The 24,785-nt window shown below is 43.7% G+C and overlaps 1 protein-coding gene across 1 annotated transcript in view; it reads right to left on the bottom strand.

Moving 5' to 3' along the window:
* LOC118372761 (1-phosphatidylinositol 4,5-bisphosphate phosphodiesterase gamma-1-like) overlaps positions 1-24,785 on the bottom strand; it is an 82,355-nt gene that overhangs the window by 28,542 nt on the left and 29,028 nt on the right. The window contains exons 5-21 of the mRNA XM_052461605.1: positions 20,386-20,470; positions 20,206-20,286; positions 20,050-20,084; positions 19,711-19,783; positions 12,124-12,219; positions 11,915-12,033; positions 11,635-11,720; positions 10,217-10,337; positions 9,909-10,077; positions 9,585-9,704; positions 9,229-9,354; positions 9,067-9,081; positions 8,673-8,854; positions 6,170-6,370; positions 5,451-5,570; positions 647-830; positions 478-555 (exon numbers count right to left, since the gene is read on the bottom strand). Of these exons, the coding sequence (XP_052317565.1) occupies positions 478-555; positions 647-830; positions 5,451-5,570; positions 6,170-6,370; positions 8,673-8,854; positions 9,067-9,081; positions 9,229-9,354; positions 9,585-9,704; positions 9,909-10,077; positions 10,217-10,337; positions 11,635-11,720; positions 11,915-12,033; positions 12,124-12,219; positions 19,711-19,783; positions 20,050-20,084; positions 20,206-20,286; positions 20,386-20,470 (1,891 nt within the window). The remainder of the gene's footprint in view (positions 1-477; positions 556-646; positions 831-5,450; positions 5,571-6,169; positions 6,371-8,672; positions 8,855-9,066; positions 9,082-9,228; positions 9,355-9,584; positions 9,705-9,908; positions 10,078-10,216; positions 10,338-11,634; positions 11,721-11,914; positions 12,034-12,123; positions 12,220-19,710; positions 19,784-20,049; positions 20,085-20,205; positions 20,287-20,385; positions 20,471-24,785) is intronic.

Below are 24,785 nucleotides of genomic sequence, written 5' to 3'. Positions count from 1 at the left end.
TAAACAGTTAGTTGGCTTGTTGCTTGGTTGCTGTCTCTCATGTCACCACAACGGCCCCTCTGAACATCAATGACCACCTTCCGCGTTTTTCAGCTCTGGCCCAAATTATAAAAATGACTTTTCTGCTGCTTGCATCACTTGGATCGGACTGGATCTGTATCCGACGACGTCTATACAGAACAGGTTAGTTGTCCTTGGGTCTGTTCGGAACATTTCTTTATATTAAAATAAAACATTTAAGCATATTGTGACCCTGTTTGGACCCGTGAAGACCTTTACTGTACCACAACATAACCAACTGCTGAAGACCACAAGTCAAACATTAATGACCACAACTTGAACATCAATGACCACCTTTCCGCTACTGCCCAAATTATAAAATATGTCATTGGCACACACCAGACACAGGCATGCCCAAACCTACGAATGTCAGTTTACTCACACACACACACACACAGAATATAATATTTCACTTACCCGAGCCGTGGGCATCTTGTTGGCCTCGACGTAGAAATGTGGGGTCCTGACTTCATACAACGCTCCATAGTCTAGCTCCTGAATAGAGAGAGATATACAGTAGTTATACGTAACAATATAATAGATCAGATCTGAAAATACACACATTCAAGCTGTGTGTGTGTGTTACCGTGGTGCCCATGCGGTCCAGTGTGTCTTCGTTGATGGGGTAGCGCAGCCTCATTTTGCGGTACAGGGGGTGTTTCTCATAGTAGCTGACCAAGTCAACCAGACTCTCGAACTCTGCTGAGCTACCCAACATGAACATACGGCCCTCCTGCTGGATACGACAGTGTTTGATTTTACCCTCCGCCCTAGGGAGAGAGAAGGGGGAAAGGGAGAGAGGGGAGTTGACAGAGAGAGAAGGGAGAGAGGGAGAGAGGGGAGTTGACAAAGAGAGAAGGGGGAAAGGGAGAGAGGGGAGTTCACAGAGAGAGAAGGGGGAGAGGGAGAGAGGGGAGTTCACAGAGAGAGAAGGGGGAGAGGGAGAGAGGGGGAGTGGACAGAGAGAGAAGGGGGAGAGGGAGAGAGGGGAGTTCACAGAGATAGAAGGGGGAGAGGGAGAGAGGGGAGTTCACAGAGAGAGAAGGGGGAGAGGGAGAGAGGGGAGTTCACAGAGATAGAAGGGGGAGAGGGAGAGAGGGGAGTTCACAGAGAGAGAAGGGGGAGAGGGAGAGAGGGGCGAGTGGACAGAGAGAGAAGGGGGAGAGGGAGAGAGGGGAGTTCACAGAGATAGAAGGGGGAGAGGGAGAGAGGGGAGTTCACAGAGAGAGAAGGGGGAGAGGGAGAGAGGGGAGTTCACAGAGATAGAAGGGGGAGAGGGAGAGAGGGGCGAGTGGACAGAGAAAGAAGGGGGAGAGGGAGAGAGGGGCGAGTGGACAGAGAGAGGGAGAGAAAGATGGGGGTGGAAGGTCAGAGATGTGTAGTGTAAAATAAAAGGTTTGGACACTCAGATTCTCAAAAAGCTTTACAGCTACAACATTGAGAGCATCTTGACTGGCTGCATCACCGCTTGGTATGGCAACTGCTTGACATTCCACCGCAAAGCGCCACAAATGGAAGTGCGTCTGGCCAAGTACATCACTGGGACCGAGCTCCCTGCCATCCAGGACCTCTATACCAGGCAGTGTCAGAGGAAGTCCCAAACAATTGTCAAAGACTTCAGCCACCCAAGCCACAAACTTTTCTCTCTGCTACCACATGGCATGCTGTACCAGTGCAACAAGTCTGGATCCAACAGGACACTGAACAGCTTCTACCCCCAAGCCATGAGACTGCTAAAGAATACTGCTACAGTTTAAGTCAGAAGTTTACATACACTTAGGTTGGAGACATTAAAACTCACTTTTCAACCACTCCACAAATTTCTTGTTAACAAATTATAGTTTTGGCAAGTTGGTTAGGACATCTACTTTGTGCATGACATAAGTAATTTTTCCAACAATTGTTTAAAGAACAGATTATTTCACTTATAATTCACTGTATCACAATTCCAGTGGGTCAGAAGTCTACATACACTAAGTTGTGCCTTTAAACAGCTTGGAAAATTCCAGAAAATGACGTCATGGCTTTAGAAGCTTCTGAAAGCCTAATTGACATGGATGTATTTCAAGGCCTATCTTCAAACTCAGTGTCTCTTTGCTTGACATCATGGGAAAATCAAAAGAAATCAGCCAAGACCTCATAAAAAAATTGTAGACCTCCACACTTAAATATAAACACCATGGGACCTTGCAGCCGTTATACCGCTCAGGAAGGAGACATGTTCTGTCTCCTAGAGATGAACGTACTTTGGTGCGAAAAGTGCAAATCAATTCCAGAACAACAGCAAAGGACCTTGTGAAGATGATGGATGAAACAGGTACAAAACTATTTATATCCACAGTAAAACAAGTCCTATATCCTCTCCCCTGTAACTATTCCCCAGGTCGTTGCTGTAAATGAAAATGTGTTCTTAGTCAACTTACCTGGTAAAATAACGGATAAATACATAAACAAAAATGAAATTTAAAGAATATCGACAAAAACTGAAGGGCCACTCATCCAGGATGAAGCCACAGCTCCAAAAACTGCCATAAAAAGTCAGACTACGGTCTGCAACTGCACATGGGGACAAAGATCATACTTTTTGGAGAAATGTCCTCTGGTCTGATGAAACTAAATTAGAACTGTTTGGCCATAATGACCATCGTTATGTTTGGAGGGAAAAGGGGGAGGCTTGCAAACTGAAGAACACCCATCCCAACCGTGAAGCACGGTGGTGTCAGCATCATGTTGTGGGGGTGCTTTGCTGCAGGAGGGACTGGTGCACTTCACAACATAGATGGAATCATGTGGAAGGAACATTATGTGGATATATTGAAGCAACATCTCAAGACATCAGTTAAAGCTTGGTTGCAAATAGATCTTTCAAATGGACAATGACCCCAAACATACTTCCAAAGTTGTGGCAAGATGGTCTAAGGACAACAAAGTCAAGGTATTGGAGTGGCCATCACAAAGCCCTGACCTCAACCGTATAGACAATTTGTGGGCAGAACTGAAAAAGTGTGTGCGAGCAAGGAGGACTACAATCCTGACTCAGTTACACCAACTCTGTCAGGAGGAATGGGCCAAAATTCACCCAACTTATTGTGTGAAGCTTGTGGAAGGCTACCCGAAACGTTTGACCCAAGTTAAACAATTTAAAGGCAATGCTACCAAATACTAATTGAGTGTATGTAAACTTCTAACCCACTGGGAATGTGATGAAAGAAATAAAAGCTGAAATAAATTATTCTCTCTACTATTATTCTGACATTTCACATTCTTAAAATAAAGTAGTGACCTAAGGGACCTAAGACAGGGAATTTTTACTTAGATTAAATGTCAGGAATTGTAAAAAAAAAACTTCTGACTTCAACTGTAAATGTCTAATCAAATGGCTACCCGGACTACCTGCACTCACACTCTTATGCACTGACTCTGTAAACACACTGGACTCTACCCACACACTCACACATACTTACACCCCAACACACACACACACACAACATACGCCCACATACAGATAACATGCACACACACTGGACTCTACCCACACACTCACACATACTTACACCCCAACAGACACATACACACAACATACGCACACACACAGATAACATGCACACACATGCATACTGACGCCCTGCACGCACACTTTCACAATCACCACATACGATGCTGCTATACACTACGTAAATGTAAAGTACATACAGCACCAGTCAAAAGTTTGGACACACCTACTGATTCAAGGGCTTTTTTAATTGTTTTACTATTTTCTACATTGTAGAATAATAATGAAGACATCAAAACTATGAAATAACACATATGGAATCATGTAGTAACCAAAAGAAAGTGTTCAATAAATCAAAATATAGTTTATATTTGAGATTCTTCAAAGTATCCACCCTTTGCCATGATGACAGCTTTGCACTCTCTTTGCATTCTCTCAACCAGCTTCATGAGGTAGTCACCTGGAATGCATTTCAATTAACGGCTGTTAAAAGTGAATTTGTGTAAAAATAATGAACTTGTTAATTTCCTTCTTAATGCATTTGAGCCAATCAGTTGTGTTGTGATAAGGTAGGGGGGTATACACAAGACAGCACTATTTGGTGAAAGACCAAGTCCATATTATGGCAAGAACAGCTCAAATAAGCAAAGAGAAACGACAGTCCATCATTACTTTAGGACATGAAGGTCAGTCATTCCAGAAAATTTCAAGAACTTCTACATTTTCTTCAAGTGCAGTCGCAAAAACCATCAAGCGCAATGATGAGACTTGCTCTCATGAGGACCGCCACAGGAAAGGAAGACCCAGAGTTACCTCTGCTGCAGAGGATACGTTCATTAGAGTTACCAGCCTCAGAAATTGCAGCCCAAATAAATGCTTCACAGAGTTGAAGTAACAGACATCAACTGTTCAGAGGAGACTGCATGAATCAGGCTTTTATGGTCAAATTGCTGCAGACACCACTACTAAATGACACCAATGAGAAGAAGAGACTTGCTTGGCCCAAGAAACACAATCAATGGACATGAGACCAGTGGAAATCTGTCCTTTGGTCTGATGAGTCCAAATTTTAGATTTTTGGTTCCAACCGCCGTGTCTTTGTGAGACGCAGAGTAGGTGAACGATTATCTCCGCATGTGTGGTTCCCACCATGAAGCATGGAGGAGGAGGTGTGATGGTGTGGGGGGGCTTTGCTGGTGACACTGTCTATGATTTATTTAGAATTCAAGGCACTCTTAACCAGCATGGCTACCACAGCATTATGCGGCGATACGCCATCCCATGTGGTTTGCACTGGGACACCTCCAGGCTGTGTAATGGCTATTTGACCAATTGACCCATTGAGATGGTTTGGGATGAGTTGGACCGCAGAGTGAAGGAAAAGGAGCCAACAGGTGCTCAACATATGTGGGACTGTTGGTTGAGAGAATACCAAGAGTGTGCAAAGCTGTCATCAAGGCAATTGGTGGCTACTTTGAAATATAAAATATATTTAGATTTGTTGAACACTTTTTTGGTTACCACATGATTCCAGTAGGTGTGCCCAAACTTTTGACTGGTACTGTATCTACCTCAAATACCTCGTACCCCTGCAGATCAACTCGGTACTGGTACTGCCTGTATATAGCCATGTTATTTTCTACTTCCTGTATATAGCCATGTTATTTTCTACTTCCTGTATATAGCCATGTTATTTTCTACTTCCTGTATTTAGCCATGTTATTTTTAAATCTCTTTTTTTATTCGTTATTCACTGCGTCTATTTTAGCATTGTTGGAAAAGGACCCGTAAGTAAGCATGTCATTGTTGTCTACGAAGCAAATTTAATTGAATTAGAATATCATTGAAAAGTCTTTGTTTTTCTATGGGTGTGTTTGTTTATGTGTGTGTGTGTTACCTGAAGGAGATGGCGTAGGAGTTGATGTCGCTGCGTTTGCGGAGCAGGTAGGCCCCATCTCTGGGTACCCTCATCAACATGTGTTCAGCCTGGACACGAGAAAGACTGGAGTGGAACCACCTAAACACAACATAACACAGAGTACTCACACGTCTGTGTGTATGAGGACGTATGTGTGTATGAAAGCGTGCATGTATGAGGATGCGTGTGTGTGTTTATGAGGACATGTGTGTGTCACAGGAGGGTGGTGGCACCTTAATTGGGGAGGACGGGCTCGTGGTAATGACTGGAGCGGAACAGGTGGAAAGATATCAACAACATCAAACACATGGTTTCTATATTTTTGATGTCATTCCATTCACTCCGTTCCAGCCATTACTATACGCTGTCCTCCCCTCAGCAGCCTCCACTGTGTGTGTGTGTGTGTGTGTGTGTGTGAGCATGGGGTGCGTGCGTGCATGTGTGTTACTGTGCATTGTGTTGTGTGAGCATGGGGAACACAACATGTGTGCTACTAACACATTCTCTCTCTCTCTCTCTCTCTCTCTCTCTCTCTCTCTCTCTCTCTCTCTCTCTCTCTCTCTCTCTCTCTCTCTCTCTCTCTCTCTCTCTCTCTCTCTCTCTCTCTCTCTCTCTCTCTCACACACACACACACACACACACACACACACACACACACACACACACACACACACACCCCAACCCCCATCCCTTCTTACTCTCTGCTCTCGTGTGCGTTGGGCTGTGGTACAGGGCTGCCCAGCCTCATCTCAAACTCGTTGCAGCGTAGGGGCGTGTCTCTGTAGTGGCAGATGAGTCTATACAGGCTGTCAAACACCAAGTTGTCAGTCAGGTAGTAGCGGGTGGAGCCAGACTCCTGGCGGGAATGGATCCTACAGTGCTGCACACGCCCAGATCGCCTGGAGGGGAGGGGCCACAGGTGTCAATCAAGATGGAAGGGCCCACACATGACATCATATCCTGGGGACCTACAAGGTTCCAAATGGCATCCTAACTCCCTACTATATTGAGTGTACTATCCTGAACAAAAATATAAACACAACATGTAAAGTGTTGGTCCCATGATTCATGAGCTGAAATAAAAGATCCCAGAAATGTTCCATACACATAAACAGCTTAATTCTCTCAAATTGTGTGCACACATTTGTTTACATCCATGTTAGTGAGAATATCTCCTTTGTCAAATTAATCCATCCACCTGACAGGTCTGGCATATCAAGAAGCTGATTAAACGGCATGATCATTACACAGGTGCACCTTGTGCTGGGGACAATAAAAGGCTACTCTAAAATAGACTATTTTGTCACACAAAACAATGCTATAAACGTCTCAAGTTTTGAACATAGAGAGGACCAGCACAGAGAGGACCAGCATAGAGACATAGAGAGGACCAGCACAGAGAGGACCAGCACAGAGACATAGAGAGGACCAGCACAGAGAGGACCAGCATAGAGACATAGAGAGGACCAGCACAGAGACATAGAGAGGACCAGCAAAGAGAGGACCAGCATAGAGACATAGAGAGGACCAGCACAGAGAGGACCAGCACAGAGACATAGAGAGGACCAGCACAGAGAGGACCAGCATAGAGACATAGAGAGGACCAGCACAGAGAGGACCAGCATAGAGAAGACCAGCATAGAGACATTGAGAGGACCAACATAGAGACATTGAGAGGACCAACATAGAGACATATATTGGACCTAGCATAGAGAGCATAGAGACATAGAGAGGACTAGCATAGATACATAGAGAGGACCAGCACAGAAGACCAGCATTGAGAGGACCAGCATAGAGACATAGGACCAGCATAGAGACATAGAGAGGACTAGCATAGAGACATAGAGAAAGACCAGCATAGAGAGGACCAGCATAGAGAGGACCAGCATAGAGAGGACCAGCATAGAGACATAGAGAGAGACCAGCATAGAGAGGACATAGAGACATAGAGACCACATAGAGACATAGAGAGGACCAGGCATAGAGAGAGGACCAGCATAGAGACATAGAGAGGACTAGCATAGAGACATAGAGAGGACCAGCATAGAGACATAGAGAGGACTAGCATAGAGACATAGAGAGGACTAGCATAGAGACATAGAGAGGACCAGCATAGAGACATAGAGAGGACTAGCATAGAGACATAGAGAGGACCAGCATAGAGACATAGAGAGGACTAGCATAGAGACATAGAGAGGACCAGCATAGAGACATAGAGAGGACTAGCATAGAGACATAGAGAGGACCAGCATAGAGACATAGAGAGGACCAGCATAGAGACATAGATTGGACCAGCATAGAGACATAGAGAGGACTAGCATAGAGACATAGAGAAGACCAGCATAGAGAGGACTAGCATAGAGAGGACCAGCATAGAGACATAGAGAGGACCAGCATAGAGAGGACCAGCATAGAGACATAGAGAGGACCAGCACAGAGAGGACCAGCATAGAGAGGACCAGCATAGAGACATTGAGAGGACCAACATAGAGACATTGAGAGGACCAACATAGAGACATAGATTGGACCAGCATAGAGACATAGAGAGGACTAGCATAGAGACATAGAGAAGACCAGCATAGAGAGGACCAGCATAGAGAGGACCAACATAGAGACATAGAGAGGACCAGCACAGAGAGGACCAACATAGAGACATTGAGAGGACCAACATAGAGACATAGATTGGACCAGCATAGAGACATAGAGAGGACTAGCATAGAGACATAGAGAAGACCAGCATAGAGAGGACCAGCATAGAGACATAGAGAGGACCAGCATAGAGAGGACCAGCATAGAGACATAGAGAGGACCAGCATAGAGAGGACCAGCATAGAGACATAGATTGGACCAGCATAGAGACATAGAGAGGACTAGCATAGAGACATAGAGAAGACCAGCATAGAGAGGACCAGCATAGAGACATAGAGAGGACCAGCATAGAGAGGACCAGCATAGAGACATAGAGAGGACCAGCATAGATTGGACCAGCATAGAGACATAGAGAGGACTAGCATAGAGACATAGAGAAGACCAGCATAGAGAGGACCAGCATAGAGACATAGAGAGGACCAGCACAGAGAGGACCAGCATAGAGACATAGAGAGGACCAACATAGAGACATAGATTGGACCAGCATAGAGACATAGAGAGGACTAGCATAGAGACATAGAGAAGACCAGCATAGAGACATAGGTGACTGACCAAAAGGAGAGGGTGTAGTCTCCTACGAAGGTCTCACTCTCTCGGACCAGGAAGGTCCCATCCTTGCCCCCGCCCTCACAGTACTCCTGCAGCAGTTTCTCAGCAACCTGTCTCCCATCCCGCCCCCCTCCCAGCTTCCCATGGAACCAGCGCTCTGCACTGTGCTGCTCATTGTTGTTACACTCCTAGATGGGGGGAGAGGGAGGGGGACAGAGGGGGTGGTGGTGGGAGGAAAGAGGGGGGAGGGGGAGAGAGAGGGGAGGGGAGGAGAGAGAGAGATTAGAAATGCAAATTACAAAACATTCCGTTCCACTTAATTCGACATCCTGCTATTTACCTAGTAAGTGCTGTAGTTAGACATTAAGTGGTAAAATAGTAATTACCTAACAATTACATTTAGGTTTCTTTCCTCACATTGAAGGTCATTGAGTGTGTTGAATTTTTTTAAGTAGGTCACAGAAAGTATGTTGTTACCAAATATGACCAAACAGGACAGTTAAATATGGTGTGAGCAAGAATTGGTTGTTCCACTCACATTTGTAACCATCCCTCTCACCTCTTTCCCCCTCCCTCCCTCCTCTTCCTCCTCCTCCTCCTCTTCCTCGGCAGTCTGGTAGTGAGAAGTCTCCTCCGAGTAGTAGATCTTATTACTGCTCAGAACAAAGTAGTGGGGAGTCCATGTCTGAAACACACACACACACACACACACACACACACACACACACACACACACACACACACACACACACACACACACACACACACACACACACACACACACACACACACACACACACACACACACACACACACACACACACACATGTAACCAACATAGAAATGATGACACACACACATATCTACTGTATGCCCACACGTCACATACACATATGTTCCCACACACACACTCACGTGGTCTATGGGGTCTTCCAGGTAGAGAATGCCATTCCTGAGGGAGTTACTGATGTCAGCCTCAGAGTAGCTGGCTGACGTCACCTCTTCATACAGAGAGCCCTCTACCAGTTTCTTATGCTGAAACACACACACAGTTTAGTTAAGGTTGACTAGTGGTTGACTTTGGGTCAGTATTGTGTCTGAAATGGCATACTATTCCCTTTTGTAGTCTTATGACCAGAGGCCCTTCAGCCATTTCAGACAGCCATGTCAGACACAGCCCACAGACTTGGCATGGTCATGTTATGGTCAGTGTGTTTGACCGTTCGGTTGTTCAGTCACCTTGATGAGTATCTTCCTGCGTAGCTGGTAGGGCGAGGGCAGCTCATCTGCATTCAGGTCCACTGGTTTGGTCAGCAGCAGATCTCCAAACACCTTCTTAAAGTGAGTAGCCATGTTCCTTTGTTGGACCACACTACAGTGGTCCTCTATGGACAGAATCACTGGGTACCTACAGATACAGATACACACAGATACAAACACACGTGTAAGACACACATGTTAAAGAGAGACAGTGAGTGAGTGAGTGAGTGAGTGAGTGAGTGAGTGAGTGAGTGAGTGAGTGAGTGAGTGAGTGAGTGTCTACTCACTCTGAAGTGACAAAGGCATGCTCTTTGATGGTGTGCAGCACGTCCAGGAATTTGATCTTGGAGGTGAGAGTGTGGCCATGGTAGATGATTGGCAGGTCATCAGGCCCATCCCAGCAATCAACTGAAACAATGTTTTCACACAGTGCAAGGTCAAAGGTCAAGGTTAGATTTGATGAATAATTGCTTTGAATGTTCCTGCATGCTTTATTCTTGTGTGGTGTTGCTTTGGCAATACAACTTTTTTTCATCATGCCAATAAAGCATTTAGAATAGAATTTAATTGAGAAAGAGAGATAGAGGGAGTTGAAGAGGAATTGAATTGAGAAAGAGAGATAGAGGGAGTTGAAGAGGAATTGAATTGAGAAAGAGAGATTGAGGGAGTTGAAGAGGAATTTAATTGAGAAAGAGAGACAGAGGGAGTTGAAGAGGAATTGAATTGAGAAAGAGAGACAGAGGGAGTTGAAGAGGAATTGAATTGAGAAAGAGAGATTGAGGGAGTTGAAGAGGAATTTAATTGAGAAAGAGAGACAGAGGGAGTTGAAGAGGAATTGAATTGAGAAAGAGAGACAGAGGGAGTTGAAGAGGAATTGAATTGAGAAAGAGAGATTGAGGGCGTTGAAGAGGAATTGAATTGAGAAAGAGAGACAGAGGGAGTTGAAGAGGAATTGAATTGAGAAAGAGAGATAGAGGGAGTTGAAGAGGAATTGAATTGAGAAAGAGAGATAGAGGAAGTTGAAGAGGAATTGAATTGAGAAAGAGAGATAGAGGGAGTTGAAGAGGAATTGAATTGAGAAAGAGAGACAGAGGGAGTTGAAGAGGAATTGAATTGAGAAAGAGAGATAGAGGGAGTTGAAGTGGAATTGAATTGAGAAAGAGAGATAGAGGAAGTTGAAGAGGAATTGAATTGAGAAAGAGAGATAGAGGAAGTTGAAGAGGAATTGAATTGAGAAAGAGAGATAGAGGGAGTTGAAGAGGAATTGAATTGAGAAAGAGAGATAGAGGGAGTTGAAGAGGAATTGAATTGAGAAAGAGAGATAGAGGGAGTTGAAGAGGAATTGAATTGAGAAAGAGAGATAGAGGAAGTTGAAGAGGAATTGAATTGAGAAAGAGAGATAGAGGAAGTTGAAGAGGAATTGAATTGAGAAAGAGAGATAGAGGGAGTTGAAGAGGAATTGAATTGAGAAAGAGAGACAGAGGGAGTTGAAGAGGAATTGAATTGAGAAAGAGAGATAGAGGGAGTTGAAGAGGAATTGAATTGAGAAAGAGAGATAGAGGGAGTTGAAGTGGAATTGAATTGAGAAAGAGAGATAGAGGGAGTTGAAGAGGAATTGAATTGAGAAAGAGAGACAGAGGGAGTTGAAGAGGAATTGAATTGAGAAAGAGAGACAGAGGGAGTTGAGGAAGATGAAAGTTCTTACGTTCTATGCAGCGACAGCCCATCCTCAGGCAACGAGCGTAGGCCTCTAGAGATGACTCACTGGAGAACTGATCACCTGTCAGATACCTGAGAGAGAAGGGGGAGAAAGGGAGAGGGAGCGGATGAGGGAGAGGGAGGGAGAGAAGAGGAAGATAGGAGAGGAGGAAAGGAAGTGAAAAGAGAGAGTGTTATATGGAGGGTTGAATGAGCAGTATGTAATTTGGTAATTTGAGAGAGATACAGAGAGGTAGAGGTATAGAGGTATAGAGGTGTGACCCTACGTGTTGTGTGATGAGGAAATCCAGTACTGAGACAGGGGTCTCTTCATGTCGTCAGAGACAACAACAGCAGGTCGAGGGTCACACAATGAGTTCTCCTTGGAGTACAGGAACGTGAGGAACTGAACAGAGAACAATACATTAGAGGATGAGCAAACCAGGGAGAGAGAGTGGTGTGTATGTGTGTATGTGTTTGTATGCATGCGTCTTACCTCATCTAGCTGTAGCATAGGTTCGGTCTGTGCTCCACCCCTCAGGTAGCCCGTTAGGAACTCTCTGACGCGGCTCAGGTCCGACGCCCATGACTCCTGCATGTGTCACATGGTCATGACATCATCAACATGCGACCAGGAAACACGTCTCAGTCATAGAGTTGGATAGAGGGCTAATTTGCCACAAAGCTTGTTTTAGCATTTGCAGTACCATTGAGGACTCACAATTTTGAAGTAGTCAACTGGGTGGGACTTTCTATGGGTTAAGGAAAGATCACAGAAATTCAACCAGGTCATCAGGAGAGATCACCAATGAATTATACTCCTGAGCAAACGTTCCATAACTACAGGTGACAGTTAGATCACCAACCTTAGCCTTATCCTATCCCACCTCAAAACCTTCACTTACAGCCTCCTCGACCCACTGCAGTTCGCCTATAGAGCCAACAGGTCTGTGGACGCCGCTGTCAACATGGATCTCCACTACATCCTTCAGCACCTCGACAACCCAAAGACTTGTGTGAAGTCATCTGACTCCATTTGTCAGTGAATCAACAACTCCCTGTCCAACAGGACACAATACGTGAAGCAGGGAAAACCTCTCTGGACTCTCTGTCCCTTCTTCTATGCTCACTCTAATCCAACGAATGCACCGCCGACAACCCGTCGGTCAAACAACTCAAGTTTGCAGATGACACCACCCTGGTCGGCCTTATGTCCAACGGTGACGAGTCTATGTACCGGAGAGAGGTTGACAGGATGGTGGCCTGGTGCAGTCAAAAAAAATCTACGGCTGAGTCATTCAAATTCCTGGGGACCATCACCTCCCACAACCTCAAGTGGGAGGACAACAGCACAGTGGTCACCAAGAAGGCACAACAGATGGTGCACTTCTTGCGTCAGCTGAATAAATTAAAACTCTCACTCTACACAGCCATCATCGAGTCCATCCTCACCTCCTCGATCACTGTCTAGTTCGGAATGCCTCTGCATGGTCCAAGGGCAAACTGCAACGGATTGTGGAAATGCTGCGAGGGTCATCGACTGCCACCTGCCCTCCATCGTAAACCTTCACGACTCCAGGACAAGGAAGCATGCAGGAAAGATCATCACCGACCACTTTCACAACGATCGTCATCTCTTCCAAAGACTCCCCTCTGGCGAACGGTACAGATCAATCACAAGCAAAACCTTCTGCAACCTGAACAGCTTCTTCCCCCATGCTGTGACCCTTACCAACCGGCCATCAGGATCTTCTGATTCATGGACTATGCACTCTTCAATACGCACACTGTCTATGAACCCTACAATACGCACACTGTCTATGCACCCTGCAATACTCAAACTGTCTATGAACCCTACAATACGCACGCTGTCAATGAACCTTGCAATACTCACAATGACTATGCACTCTGCAATATGCACACTGTCTATGCACCCTGCAATAATCACACAGTCTATGCACCCTGCAATACTCACACTGCCTATGCACCCTGCAATACTCACACTGTCTATGCACCCTGCAATACTCACACTGTCTATGCACCCTGCAATACTCACACTGTCTATGCACCCTGCAATACTCACACTGTCTATGCACCCTGCAATACTCACACTGTCTATGCACCCTGCAAAACTCACACTGTCTATGCACCCTGCAATAATCACACTGTATATGCACCCTGCAATACTCACACTGTCTATGCACCCTGCAATACTCACACTGTCTATGCACCCTGCAATACTCACACTGTCTATGCACCCTGCAATACTCACAATGTCTATGCACCCTGCAATACTCACACTGTCTATGCACCCTGCAATACTCAAACTGTCTATGCACCCTGCAATACTCACACTGTCTATGCACCCTGCAATACTCACCGTGTCTATGCACCCTTCACTTTCTTCCTAGAACTGCACATTGGTCTTTGCACTGCCCTTTGCGCTCTGCCACGGACTAACTATATTTCCCCCATTGCACATCGTCATGTCCATGTCGTTTTATTCATAAATCTCTACCTGCATAAGTTATAATGTAACTGACTCTATATGGTTTGTAAATTAGTCTGTAGTTCTATTCATACATCTCTACCTGCATAAGTTATAATGTAACTGACTCTATATGGTTTGTAAATTAGTCTGTAGTTTTATTCATACATCTCTACCTGCATAAGTTATAATGTAACTGACTGTATATGGTTTGTAATGTCGTCTGTAGTTTTATTCATAAATCTCTACCTGCATAAGTTATAATGTAACTGACTCTATATGGTTTGTAAATTAGTCTGTAGTTCTATTCATACATCTCTACCTGCATAAGTTATAATGTAACTGACTCTATATGGTTTGTAAATTAGTCTGTAGTTTTATTCATACATCTCTACCTGCATAAGTTATAATGTAACTGACTCTATATGGTTTGTAAATTAGTCTGTAGTTTTATTCATACATCTCTACCTGCATAAGTTATAATGTAACTGACTCTATATGGTTTGTAAATTAGTCTGTAGTTTTATTCATACATCTCTACCTGCATAAGTTATAATGTAACTGACTCTATATGGTTTGTAAATTAGTCTGTAGTTTTATTCATACATCTCTACCTGCATAAGTTATAATGTAACTGACTCTATATGGTTTGTAAATTAGTCTGTAGTTTTATTCATACATCTCTACCTGCATAAGTTATAATGTAGCTGACTCTATATGGTTTGTAAATTAGTCTGTAGTTTTATTCATACATCTCAACCTGCATAAGTTATAATGTAGCTGACTCTATATGGTTTGTAATGTAGTCTGTAGTTTTATTCATACATCTCTACCTGCATAAGTTATAATGTAGCTGACTGTATATGGTTTGTAATGTAGTCTGTAGTTTTATTCATACATCTCTACCTGCATAAGTTATAATGTAGCTGACTCTATATGGTTTGTAATGTAGTCTGTAGTTTTATTCATACATCTCTACCTGCATAAGTTATAATGTAGCTGACTGTATATGGTTTGTAATGTAGTCTGTAGTTTTATTCATACATCTCTACCTGCATAAGTTATAATGTAGCTGACTCTATATGGTTTGTAATGTAGTCTGTAGTTTTATTCATACATCTCTACCTGCATAAGTTATAATGTAACTGACTCTATATGGTTTGTAAATTAGTCTGTAGTTTTATTCATACATCTCTACCTGCATAAGTTATAATGTAGCTGACTGTATATGGTTAATTGTCTGTCTGTATACTCTGTTTATTGTCTGTCTGTGTACTCTGTTAATTGTCTGTCTGTATACTCTGTTAATTGTCTGTCTGTGTACTCTGTTTATTGTCTGTCTGTGTGCTCTGTTTATTGTCTGTCTGTGTACTCTGTTAATTGTCTGTCTGTATACTCTGTTAATTGTCTGTCTGTGTACTCTGTTTATTGTCTGTCTGTGTGCTCTATTTATTGTCTGTCTGTGTACTCTGTTAATTTTCTGTCTGTAATCTCTGTTAATTGTCTGTCTTTTTTTTTCTTCAAGGTTTCCAAGATGGTGTAGCAGTCAGACATCCTTTGTCCTCGTCTTGTCTCGTGTATATATGTTTTGTATCTTTTTGTCTTTTTCTTCACCATATCTTGTTATATAATTTTTCTAAAAACTAAACTTCAAAACACTCTCCTGCAACCCGCCTCACCAAATGTGGTGCGGATATATTTTTTCCCCAAAAGTATTATTCACCTCATATCCAAAATCCACTAAGAAGCTAGCCAGAAGCTAGCCAGAAGCTAGCCAGAAGCTAGCCAGAAGCTAGCCAGAAGCTAGCCAGAAGCTAGCCAGCTCACTAGCTAACGTTAGTATTCAGCTAAACACGGCTAGCAGTCATCAGCTATCCTTTAGCTAGGAAAGCTATCACCAGTTTTGTACAACACGACTCCAGAGCATATCCCCGGATTTCTACCGCAAGCTCTGGACATTTACACTTGGATCTTGCAGCTAACAAGCTGCTATCCGAGGGACTATTGGCTAACGTCGATTCCGGAGCAAACACCAATTATCCTGAAGCTAGCCAACTGAAGAGTTCCATCAGCCACTCCTGGGCTACAAACACCTATCCGGACCCGTTTTACTGCCGATGCGGAGCCCCACCGGGCCTTCACGACTGGAATACCGACATTATCTGCCCAAGGGAGTTACTAAACTGGCCCCTCCATCGCGACGTAACCTGAACGCCCATCTGCTAACTGCGGCCCGCTAATCGTTAGCTGTCTTGAACATATCAGCTGCTATCTGAACAGGTCTATCGAACAATCTTCTTGGGCCACTATAACTATAACTATTTTGACAATTGGATTTGTCCCCTCTACCACACAGAACCCACTAATCTACCGACGGAAACACACGGGGTGGCTAAAAACAGACCTCCATCTTCTGTTAGCTTGCAACCCACGGCTCGGCTAGCTGTCTGAATCGCCGTGACCCCAACAAACCTCACTACTCACTGGACCCTTATGATCACTCAGCTAAGCATACCTCTCCTTAATGTCAATATGCCTTGCCCATTGCTGTTCTGGTTAGTGTTTATTGGCTTATTTCACTGTAGAGCCTCTAGCCCTGCTAATTTTCCTTATCCAACCTTTCAGTTCCACCACCCACACATGCGATGACATCACCTGGTTTCAATTATGTTTCTAGAGACAATATCTCTTTCATCATCACTCAATGCCTAGGTTTACATCCACTGTATTCACATCCTACCATACCTTTGTCTGTACACTATTCCTTGAATCTATTTTATCGCCCCCAGAAACCTGGTCCTTTTACTCTCTGTTCCGAACGTCCTAGACGTCCAATTCTCATGGCATTTTGCCGTACCCTTATCCTACTCCTCCTCTGTTCCTCTGGCGATGTAGAGGTGAATCCAGGCCCTGCAGTGCCTAGCTCCTCTCCTATTCCCCAGGCGCTCTCTTTTGATGACTTTTGTAACCATAAAAGCCTTGGTTTCATGCATGTTAACATTAGAAGCCTCCTCCCTAAGTTTGTTTTATTCACTGCTTTAGCACACTCTGCCAACCCGGATGTCTTAGCCGTGTCTGAATCCTGGCTTAGGAAGACCACCAATAACTCTGAAATCTCCATCCCTAACTACAACATTTTTAGACAAGATAGAATGGCAAAAGGGGGTGGTGTTGCAATCTACTGCAGAGATAGCCTGCAGAGTTCTGTCCTACTATCCAGGTCTGTACCCAAACAATTTGAACTTCTACTTTTAAAAGTCCACCTCTCTAAAAACCAGTCTCTCACTGTTGCCGCCTGCTATAGACCACCCTCTGCCCCCAGCTGTTATCTGGATACCATATGTGAACTGATTGCCCCCCATCTATCTTCAGAGCTCGTGCTGCTAGGTGACCTAAACTGTGACATGTTTAACACCCCGACCATCCTACAATCTAAGCTTGATGCCCTCAATCTCACACAAATGATCTATGAACCTACCAGGTATAACCCCAAAGCCGTAAACACGGGCACCCTCATAGATATCATCCTAACCAACTTGCCCTCTAAATACAACTCTGCTGTTTTCAACCAAGATCTCAGCGATCACTGCCTCATTGCCTGCATCCGTAATGCGTCAGCGGTCAAACAACCTCCACTCAACACTATCAAATGCTCTCTGAAACACTTCAGCGAGCAGGCCTTTCTAATCGACCTGGCCCGGGTATCCTGGAAGGATATCAACCTCATCCTGTCAGTAGAGGATGCCTAGTTATTTTTTTTAAAAGCATTCATCGCCAACTTAAATAAGCATGCCCCATTCAAGAAATTTAGAATCAAGAACAGATATAGCACTTGATTCTCTCCAAACCTGACTGCCCTTAACCAACACAAAAACATCCTGTGGTGTTCTGCATTAGCATCGAACAGCCCCTGTGAAATGCAACTTTTTAGGGAAGCTAGAAACCAATATACACAGCAGAAATTTGCTTCCTGCAACACAAACTAAAAAAAGTTCTGGAACATTGTAAAGTCCATGAAGAATAAGAGCACCTACTCCCAGCTGCCCACTGCACTGAGGATAGGAAACTCTATCACCACCGATAAATCCACTATAATTGAGAATTTCAAGAAGCATTTTTTCACGGCTGGCCATGCTTTCCACCTGGCTACTCCTACCCCGGTTAACAGCACTGCACCCCCCACAGCAACTCACCCAAGCCTTCCCCATTTCTCCTTCTCCCAAATCCAGTCAGCTGATGTTCTGAAAGAGCTGCAAAATCTGGACACCCACAAATCAACCGGGCTAGACAATCTGGACCCTTTCTTTCTAAAAATGATCTGCTGAAATTGTTGCAACCCTGTTCAACCTCTCTTTCGTGTCGTCTGAGATCCCCAAAGATTGGAAAGCAGCTGCGGTCATCCCACTATTCAAAGGGGGGGACACTCTTGACCCAAACTGCTACAGAGCTAAATCTATCCTACCCTGCCTTTCTAAGGTCTTCGAAAGTTAACAAACAGATCACCGACCATTTCGAATCCCACTGTACCTTCTCCGCTATGCATTCTGGATTCAGAGCTGGTCACGGGTGCACCTCAGCCACACTCAAGGTGCCACGCTCAAGGTACTAAATGATATCTTAACCGCCATAGATAAGAAACAATACTGTGCAGCCATATTCATTGACCAGGCCAAGGATTTTGACTCTGTCAATCACCACATTCTTATCAGCACACTCAACAGCCTTGGTTACTCAAATGATTGCCTCGCCTGGTTCAGCAACTACTTATCTGACAGAGTTCAGTGTGTCAAATCTGAGGGCCTGTTGTCCGGGCATCTGGCAGTCTCTATGGGGGTGCCACAGGATTCAATTCTTGGGCTGACTCTCTTCTCTGAATATATCAATGATTTTGATCTTGCTGCTGGTGAGTCTCTGATCCACCTCTATAAAGACGACACCATTCTGTATACTTCTGGCCCTTCTTTGGACACTGTGTTAACTAACCTCCAGACGAGCTTCAATGCCATACAACTCTCCTTCAATGGCCTCCAGCTGCATGTAAAACTAAATGCATGCTCTTCGAAACGATCGCTGCCCGCACTTGCCCGCCCATCCAGAGTAGTGCTCTGTTAATTGTCTGTCTGTGTATTCTGTTAATTGTCTGTATGTATACTCTGTCAATTGTCTATCTGTGTATTCTGTTAATTGTCTGTCTGTGTACACCAATAAAGGAGATTCAAGAAGAATACAAAAGAAATGTGAGGTGGGGAGATGGATAGACATCAAAGAAAAGGAGGAGATTCTGATACCTGTTCAGACAACACACTCCTGGTGGCAGTATGTATGTGCCCTTTCAGTTTGTCTACAAACTGTCAATATACTCATAGAAGTAGTAGAAGAAGAAATTGAGAACATTAAAATGGAGATAGTTCTCAATGGTACTGTCCATGCTATCACATAAACCATTAGTGCAAAGATGCAGAGATTAGCTCGCTAGTACATCTCTAGAGAGCTCATACAGTTACAGACAGCAGCATCTGTTTCACTGAGCAGGAGACTCTCACAGCAGCACTGTGTAATACGTTAACCGTGAAGCACGTGAAAATGTGCCAGTACCTTCTGATCCAGCTGTAGAAACTTCTGGAAGTCGTAAAAAGAGATCTGACACAGCTCTGGTCTGTCCACATTCCTACACACACACACACGCATGCACGCACGCACGCACACACACACACACACACACACACACACACACACACACACACACACACACAGAAAATGTTTTAAAGGGCAGTACAATATCTATAGGTTACCTCTAATTAGTAGGTTGAGAATAGAGGAGAATAAAAAATAAGGTAGGAAGATAGATAGACATCAAAGAAATGGAGGAGATTTGGGAAGACACATGGACAATAGGAGGTGGAGGAAAAGAGAAGAGGAGGAGGTGGGACTCACCGGAGGGGGAAAGAGAGCTCCAGCTGCTCAATGATCTGAGGGAACAACGGGAGAGCCTAGTGAGGGAGGGGTACACAGGGCATGGAGTGTGTGTGTGTATTTGTGTGTGTGCATGAGCATTTGTGTGTGTGTGTACGTATATTTTCTATTACTCACACTTCTCTGTGCGTCGAACATCAATGTTCTATAGAGCTGAGCAAAGTGAGGGAAGGAGAGATCACACCTGGCTTCCACTTCCTGTCCAGACAGGAAGTACACAAGTTATTAAATGTACAAATCATCTCATTTAAAACTGTGGCAGCCTGTACATTCCTGGGGATATCTATCATCTATTACCTGTAGCTTGTCTTTGAGGAAGCGCATGTTGGGGACTCTGTAGTTGATATGAGGTAACAGGGCCTTCACATCCTTTACTGTGATACTGGACAGGACAATATAATAAAGAAACAAGAGATTTAACAGAGACAATAGAACATTACTGACTGGACAATAAAATGTTACATTTATTCATATCAGTTTGAATTGTCACTCTTCTATCAGGTCCAGTGACTCACACAGTACCTATCTGAACCAGCAGGGGAGGTACGTTGACCAAAGGAAGGATTACAGTGTTATAGTTCTGTTAAGTTGTATTTCAGTCTGTTTTAGTTATGTTTCTAGCCATAGCAAGTGTAGAGTTTAGTTATGTTTCCAGCCAGAGCTAGAGTAGAGTTTAGTATTGTTTCCAGCCAGAGCTAGAGTGGAGGTTTATCATGTTTCCAGCTAGAGCTAGAGTAGAGTTTAGTAATGTTTCAAGACAGAGCTAGAGTAGAGGTTAGTTATGTTTCCAGCCAGAGCTAGAGAAGAGTTTAGTAATGGTTCCAGCCAGAGCTCGAGTAGTTTAGTTATGTTTCCAGCCAGAGCTAGAGTAGAGTTTAGTAATGTTTCCAGCCAGAGCTAGAGTAGAGTTTAGTTATGTTTCCAGCCAGAGCTAGAGTAGAGTTTAGTAATGTTTACAGCCAGGGCTAGAGTAGAGTTTAGTTATGTTTCCAGCCAGAGCTAGAGTAGAGTTTAGTTATGTTTCCAGCCAGAGCTAGAGTAGAGTTTAGTTATGGTTCCAGCCAGAGCTCGAGTAGTTTAGTTATGTTTCAAGACAGAGCTAGATTAGATTTTAGTTATGTTTCCAGCCAGAGCTAGATTAGAGTTAAGTTATGTTTCCAGCCAGAGCTAGATTAGAGTTAGTTATGTTTCCAGCCAGAGCTAGAGAAGAGTTTAGTTATGTTTCAAGACAGAGCTAGAGTAGAGTTTAGTTATGTTTCAAGACAGAGCTAGAGTAGAGTTTAGTTATGCTTCAATACAGAGCTAGAGTAGAGTTTAGTTATGTTTCAAGGCAGTGCTAGAGAAAAGTTTAGTCATGTTTCCAGCTAGAGCTAGAGTAGAGTTTAGTCATGTTTCCAGCCAGAGCTAGAGTAGAGTTTAGTAATGTTTCCAGCCAGAGCTAGAGTAGAGTTTAGTTATGTTTCCAGCCAGAGCTAGATTAGAGTTAAGTTATGTTTCCAGCCAGAGCTAGAGTAGAGTTAAGTTATGTTTCCAGCCAGAGCTAGAGTAGAGTTAAGTTATGTTTCCAGCCAGAGCTAGAGTAGAGTTAAGTTATGTTTCCAGCCAGAGCTAGAGTAGAGTTAAGTAATGTTTCCAGCCAGAGCTAGAGTAGAGTTAAGTTATGTTTCCAGCCAGAGCTAGAGTAGAGTTTAGTTATGTTTCCAGCCAGAGCTAGAGTAGAGTTAAGTTATGTTTCCAGCCAGAGCTAGAGTAGAGTTTAGTTATGTTTCCAGCCAGAGCTAGAGTAGAGTTTAGTAATGTTTACAGCCAGGGCTAGAGTAGAGTTTAGTTATGTTTCCAGCCAGAGCTAGAGTAGAGTTTAGTTATGTTTCCAGCCAGAGCTAGAGTAGAGTTTAGTAATGTTTACAGCCAGGGCTAGAGTAGAGTTTAGTTATGTTTCCAGCCAGAGCTAGAGTAGAGTTTAGTTATGTTTCCAGCCAGAGCTAGAGTAGAGTTTAGTTATGTTTGCAGCCAGAGCTAGAGTAGAGTTTAGTAATGTTTCCAGCCAGAGCTAGGGTAGAGTTTAGTTATGTTTCAAGACAGACCTAGAGTAGAGTTTAGTAATGTTTCCAGCCAGAGCTAGAGAAGAGTTTAGTAATGTTTCCAGCCAGAGCTAGAGTAAAGTTTAGTTATGTTTCAGGACAGAGCTAGAGTAGAGTTTAGTTATGTATCAAGACAGAGCTAGAGTAGAGTTTAGTAATGTTTCCAGCCAGAGCTAGAGTAGAGTTTAGTTATGTTTCAAGACAGAGCTAGAGTAGAGGTTAGTTATGTTTCCAGCCAGAGCTAGAGTAGAGTTTAGTAATGTTTACAGCCAGTGCTAGAGTAGAGTTTAGTTATGTTTCAAGACAGAGCTAGAGTAGAGTTTAGTTATGCTTCAATACAGAGCTAGAGTAGAGTTTAGTTATGTTTCCAGCCAGAGCTCGAGTAGTTTAGTTATGTTTCAAGACAGAGCTAGATTAGATTTTAGTTATGTTTCCAGCCAGAGCTAGATTAGAGTTAAGTTATGTTTCCAGCCAGAGCTGGATTAGAGTTAAGTTATGTTTCCAGCCAGAGCTAGAGTAGAGTTTAGTTATGTTTCAAGACAGAGCTAGAGTAGAGTTTAGTTATGTTTCAAGACAGAGCTAGAGTAGAGTTTAGTTATGCTTCAATACAGAGCTAGAGTAGAGTTTAGTTATGTTTCAAGGCAGTGCTAGCGAAGAGTTTAGTCATGTTTCCAGCTAGAGCTAGAGTAGAGTTTAGTCATGTTTCCAGCCAGAGCTAGAGTAGAGTTTAGTAATGTTTCCAGCCAGAGCTAGAGTAGAGTTTAGTTATGTTTCCAGCCAGAGCTAGATTAGAGTAAAGTTATGTTTCCAGCCAGAGCTAGATTAGAGTTAAGTTATGTTTCCAGCCAGAGCTAGAGTAGAGTTAAGTTATGTTTCCAGCCAGAGCTAGAGTAGAGTTAAGTTATGTTTCCAGCCAGAGCTAGAGTAGAGTTAAGTTATGTTTCCAGCCAGAGCTAGAGTAGAGTTAAGTTATGTTTCCAGCCAGAGCTAGAGTAGAGTTTAGTAATGTTTCCAGCCAGAGCTAGAGTAGAGTTTACTTATGTTTCCAGCCAGAGCTAGAGTAGAGTTAAGTTATGTTTCCAGCCAGAGCTAGAGTAGAGTTAAGTTGTTTCCAGCCAGAGCTAGATTAGAGTTTAGTTATGTTTCCAGCCAGAGCTAGAGTAGAGTTTAGTTATGTTTCCAGCCAGAGCTAGATTAGAGTTTAGTTATGTTTCCAGCCAGAGCTAGAGTAGAGTTTAGTTATGTTTCCAGCCAGAGCTAGAGTAGAGTTAAGTTATGTTTCCAGCCAGAGCTAGAGTAGAGTTAAGTTATGTTTCCAGCCAGAGCTAGATTAGAGTTTAGTTATGTTTCCAGCCAGAGCTAGAGTAGAGTTTAGTTATGTTTCCAGCCAGAGCTAGAGTAGAGTTTAGTTATGTTTCCAGCCAGAGCTAGAGTAGAGTTTAGTTATGTTTCCAGCCAGAGCTAGAGTAGAGTTAAGTTATGTTTCCAGCCAGAGCTAGAGTAGAGTTAAGTTATGTTTCCAGCCAGAGCTAGAGTAGAGTTTAGTTATGGTTCCAGCCAGAGCTAGATTAGAGTTAAGTTGTGTTTCCAGCCAGAGCTAGAGTAGAGTTTAGTTATGGTTCCAGCCAGAGCTAGATTAGAGTTAAGTTATGTTTCCAGCCAGAGCTAGATTAGAGTTAAGTTATGTTTCCAGCCAGAGCTAGAGTAGAGTTAAGTTATGTTTCCAGCCAGAGCTAGATTACAGTTAAGTTATGTTTCCAGCCAGAGCTAGAGTAGAGTTAAGTTATGTTTCCAGCCAGAGCTAGATTAGAGTTAAGTTATGTTTCCAGCCAGAGCTAGAGTAGAGTTAAGTTATGTTTCCAGCCAGAGCTAGAGTAGAGTTAAGTTATGTTTCCAGCCAGAGCTAGAGTAGAGTTTAGTAATGTTTCCAGCCAGAGCTAGAGTGGAGATTAGTTCTGTTTTATTGATGGAGTATCACCGTTAATTTAGAGACATAGCTCGAGTGAAGTTTAGTTATGGAATAACACAGTTCTGTTTAGTTCGTTTAGAACCAGAGCTACAGTAGTTTAGTTGTGGAGTATCACAGTTCTGTTTAGTTCGTTTAGAACCAGAGCTATGGGCGAGTGGCAGCCGGAAAGCCTCCTGCTTGGTCTCAATGTTTGGACTCCACAGGGAGGGGCGGAGAGCAGGGGGGTGATCTCTCTCTCTCCCCGCTTCCACCGGACGGGCCAGAGAAGGGGAGCAGGGCTGGGTCTGGCTGGGTCGGGTACACACTGCATATCATACTCTCTCTCTCTGAGCCTCTCTTCATTATCTGTCTGTGTGTTTTTCTTTCTTTCTAACTATTTTCCCTTATATACAATATGTCTCTCCTCTCTCTAAACCTCTCTTCATCAATCCCTCTCTAGTTTCCCCTTTCTTTTGCTTTCACTCTCAGACAGTCTCTTTGTGTTATCGGACTTGCAGATAGTCTCTTTGTGTTATGGGACTCTCAGACAGTCTCTTTGTGTTATGGGACTCTCAGACAGTCTCTCTGTGTTGTGGGACTCTCAGACAGTCTCTTTGTGTTATGGGACTCTCAGACAGTCTCTCTGTGTTGTGGGACTCTCAGACAGT

Source organism: Oncorhynchus keta, chromosome 1 (assembly GCF_023373465.1).
Source record: "Oncorhynchus keta strain PuntledgeMale-10-30-2019 chromosome 1, Oket_V2, whole genome shotgun sequence".
NCBI classification, from domain to species: domain Eukaryota; kingdom Metazoa; phylum Chordata; class Actinopteri; order Salmoniformes; family Salmonidae; genus Oncorhynchus; species Oncorhynchus keta.
This window is presented reverse-complemented; position numbering and strand designations above follow the sequence as displayed.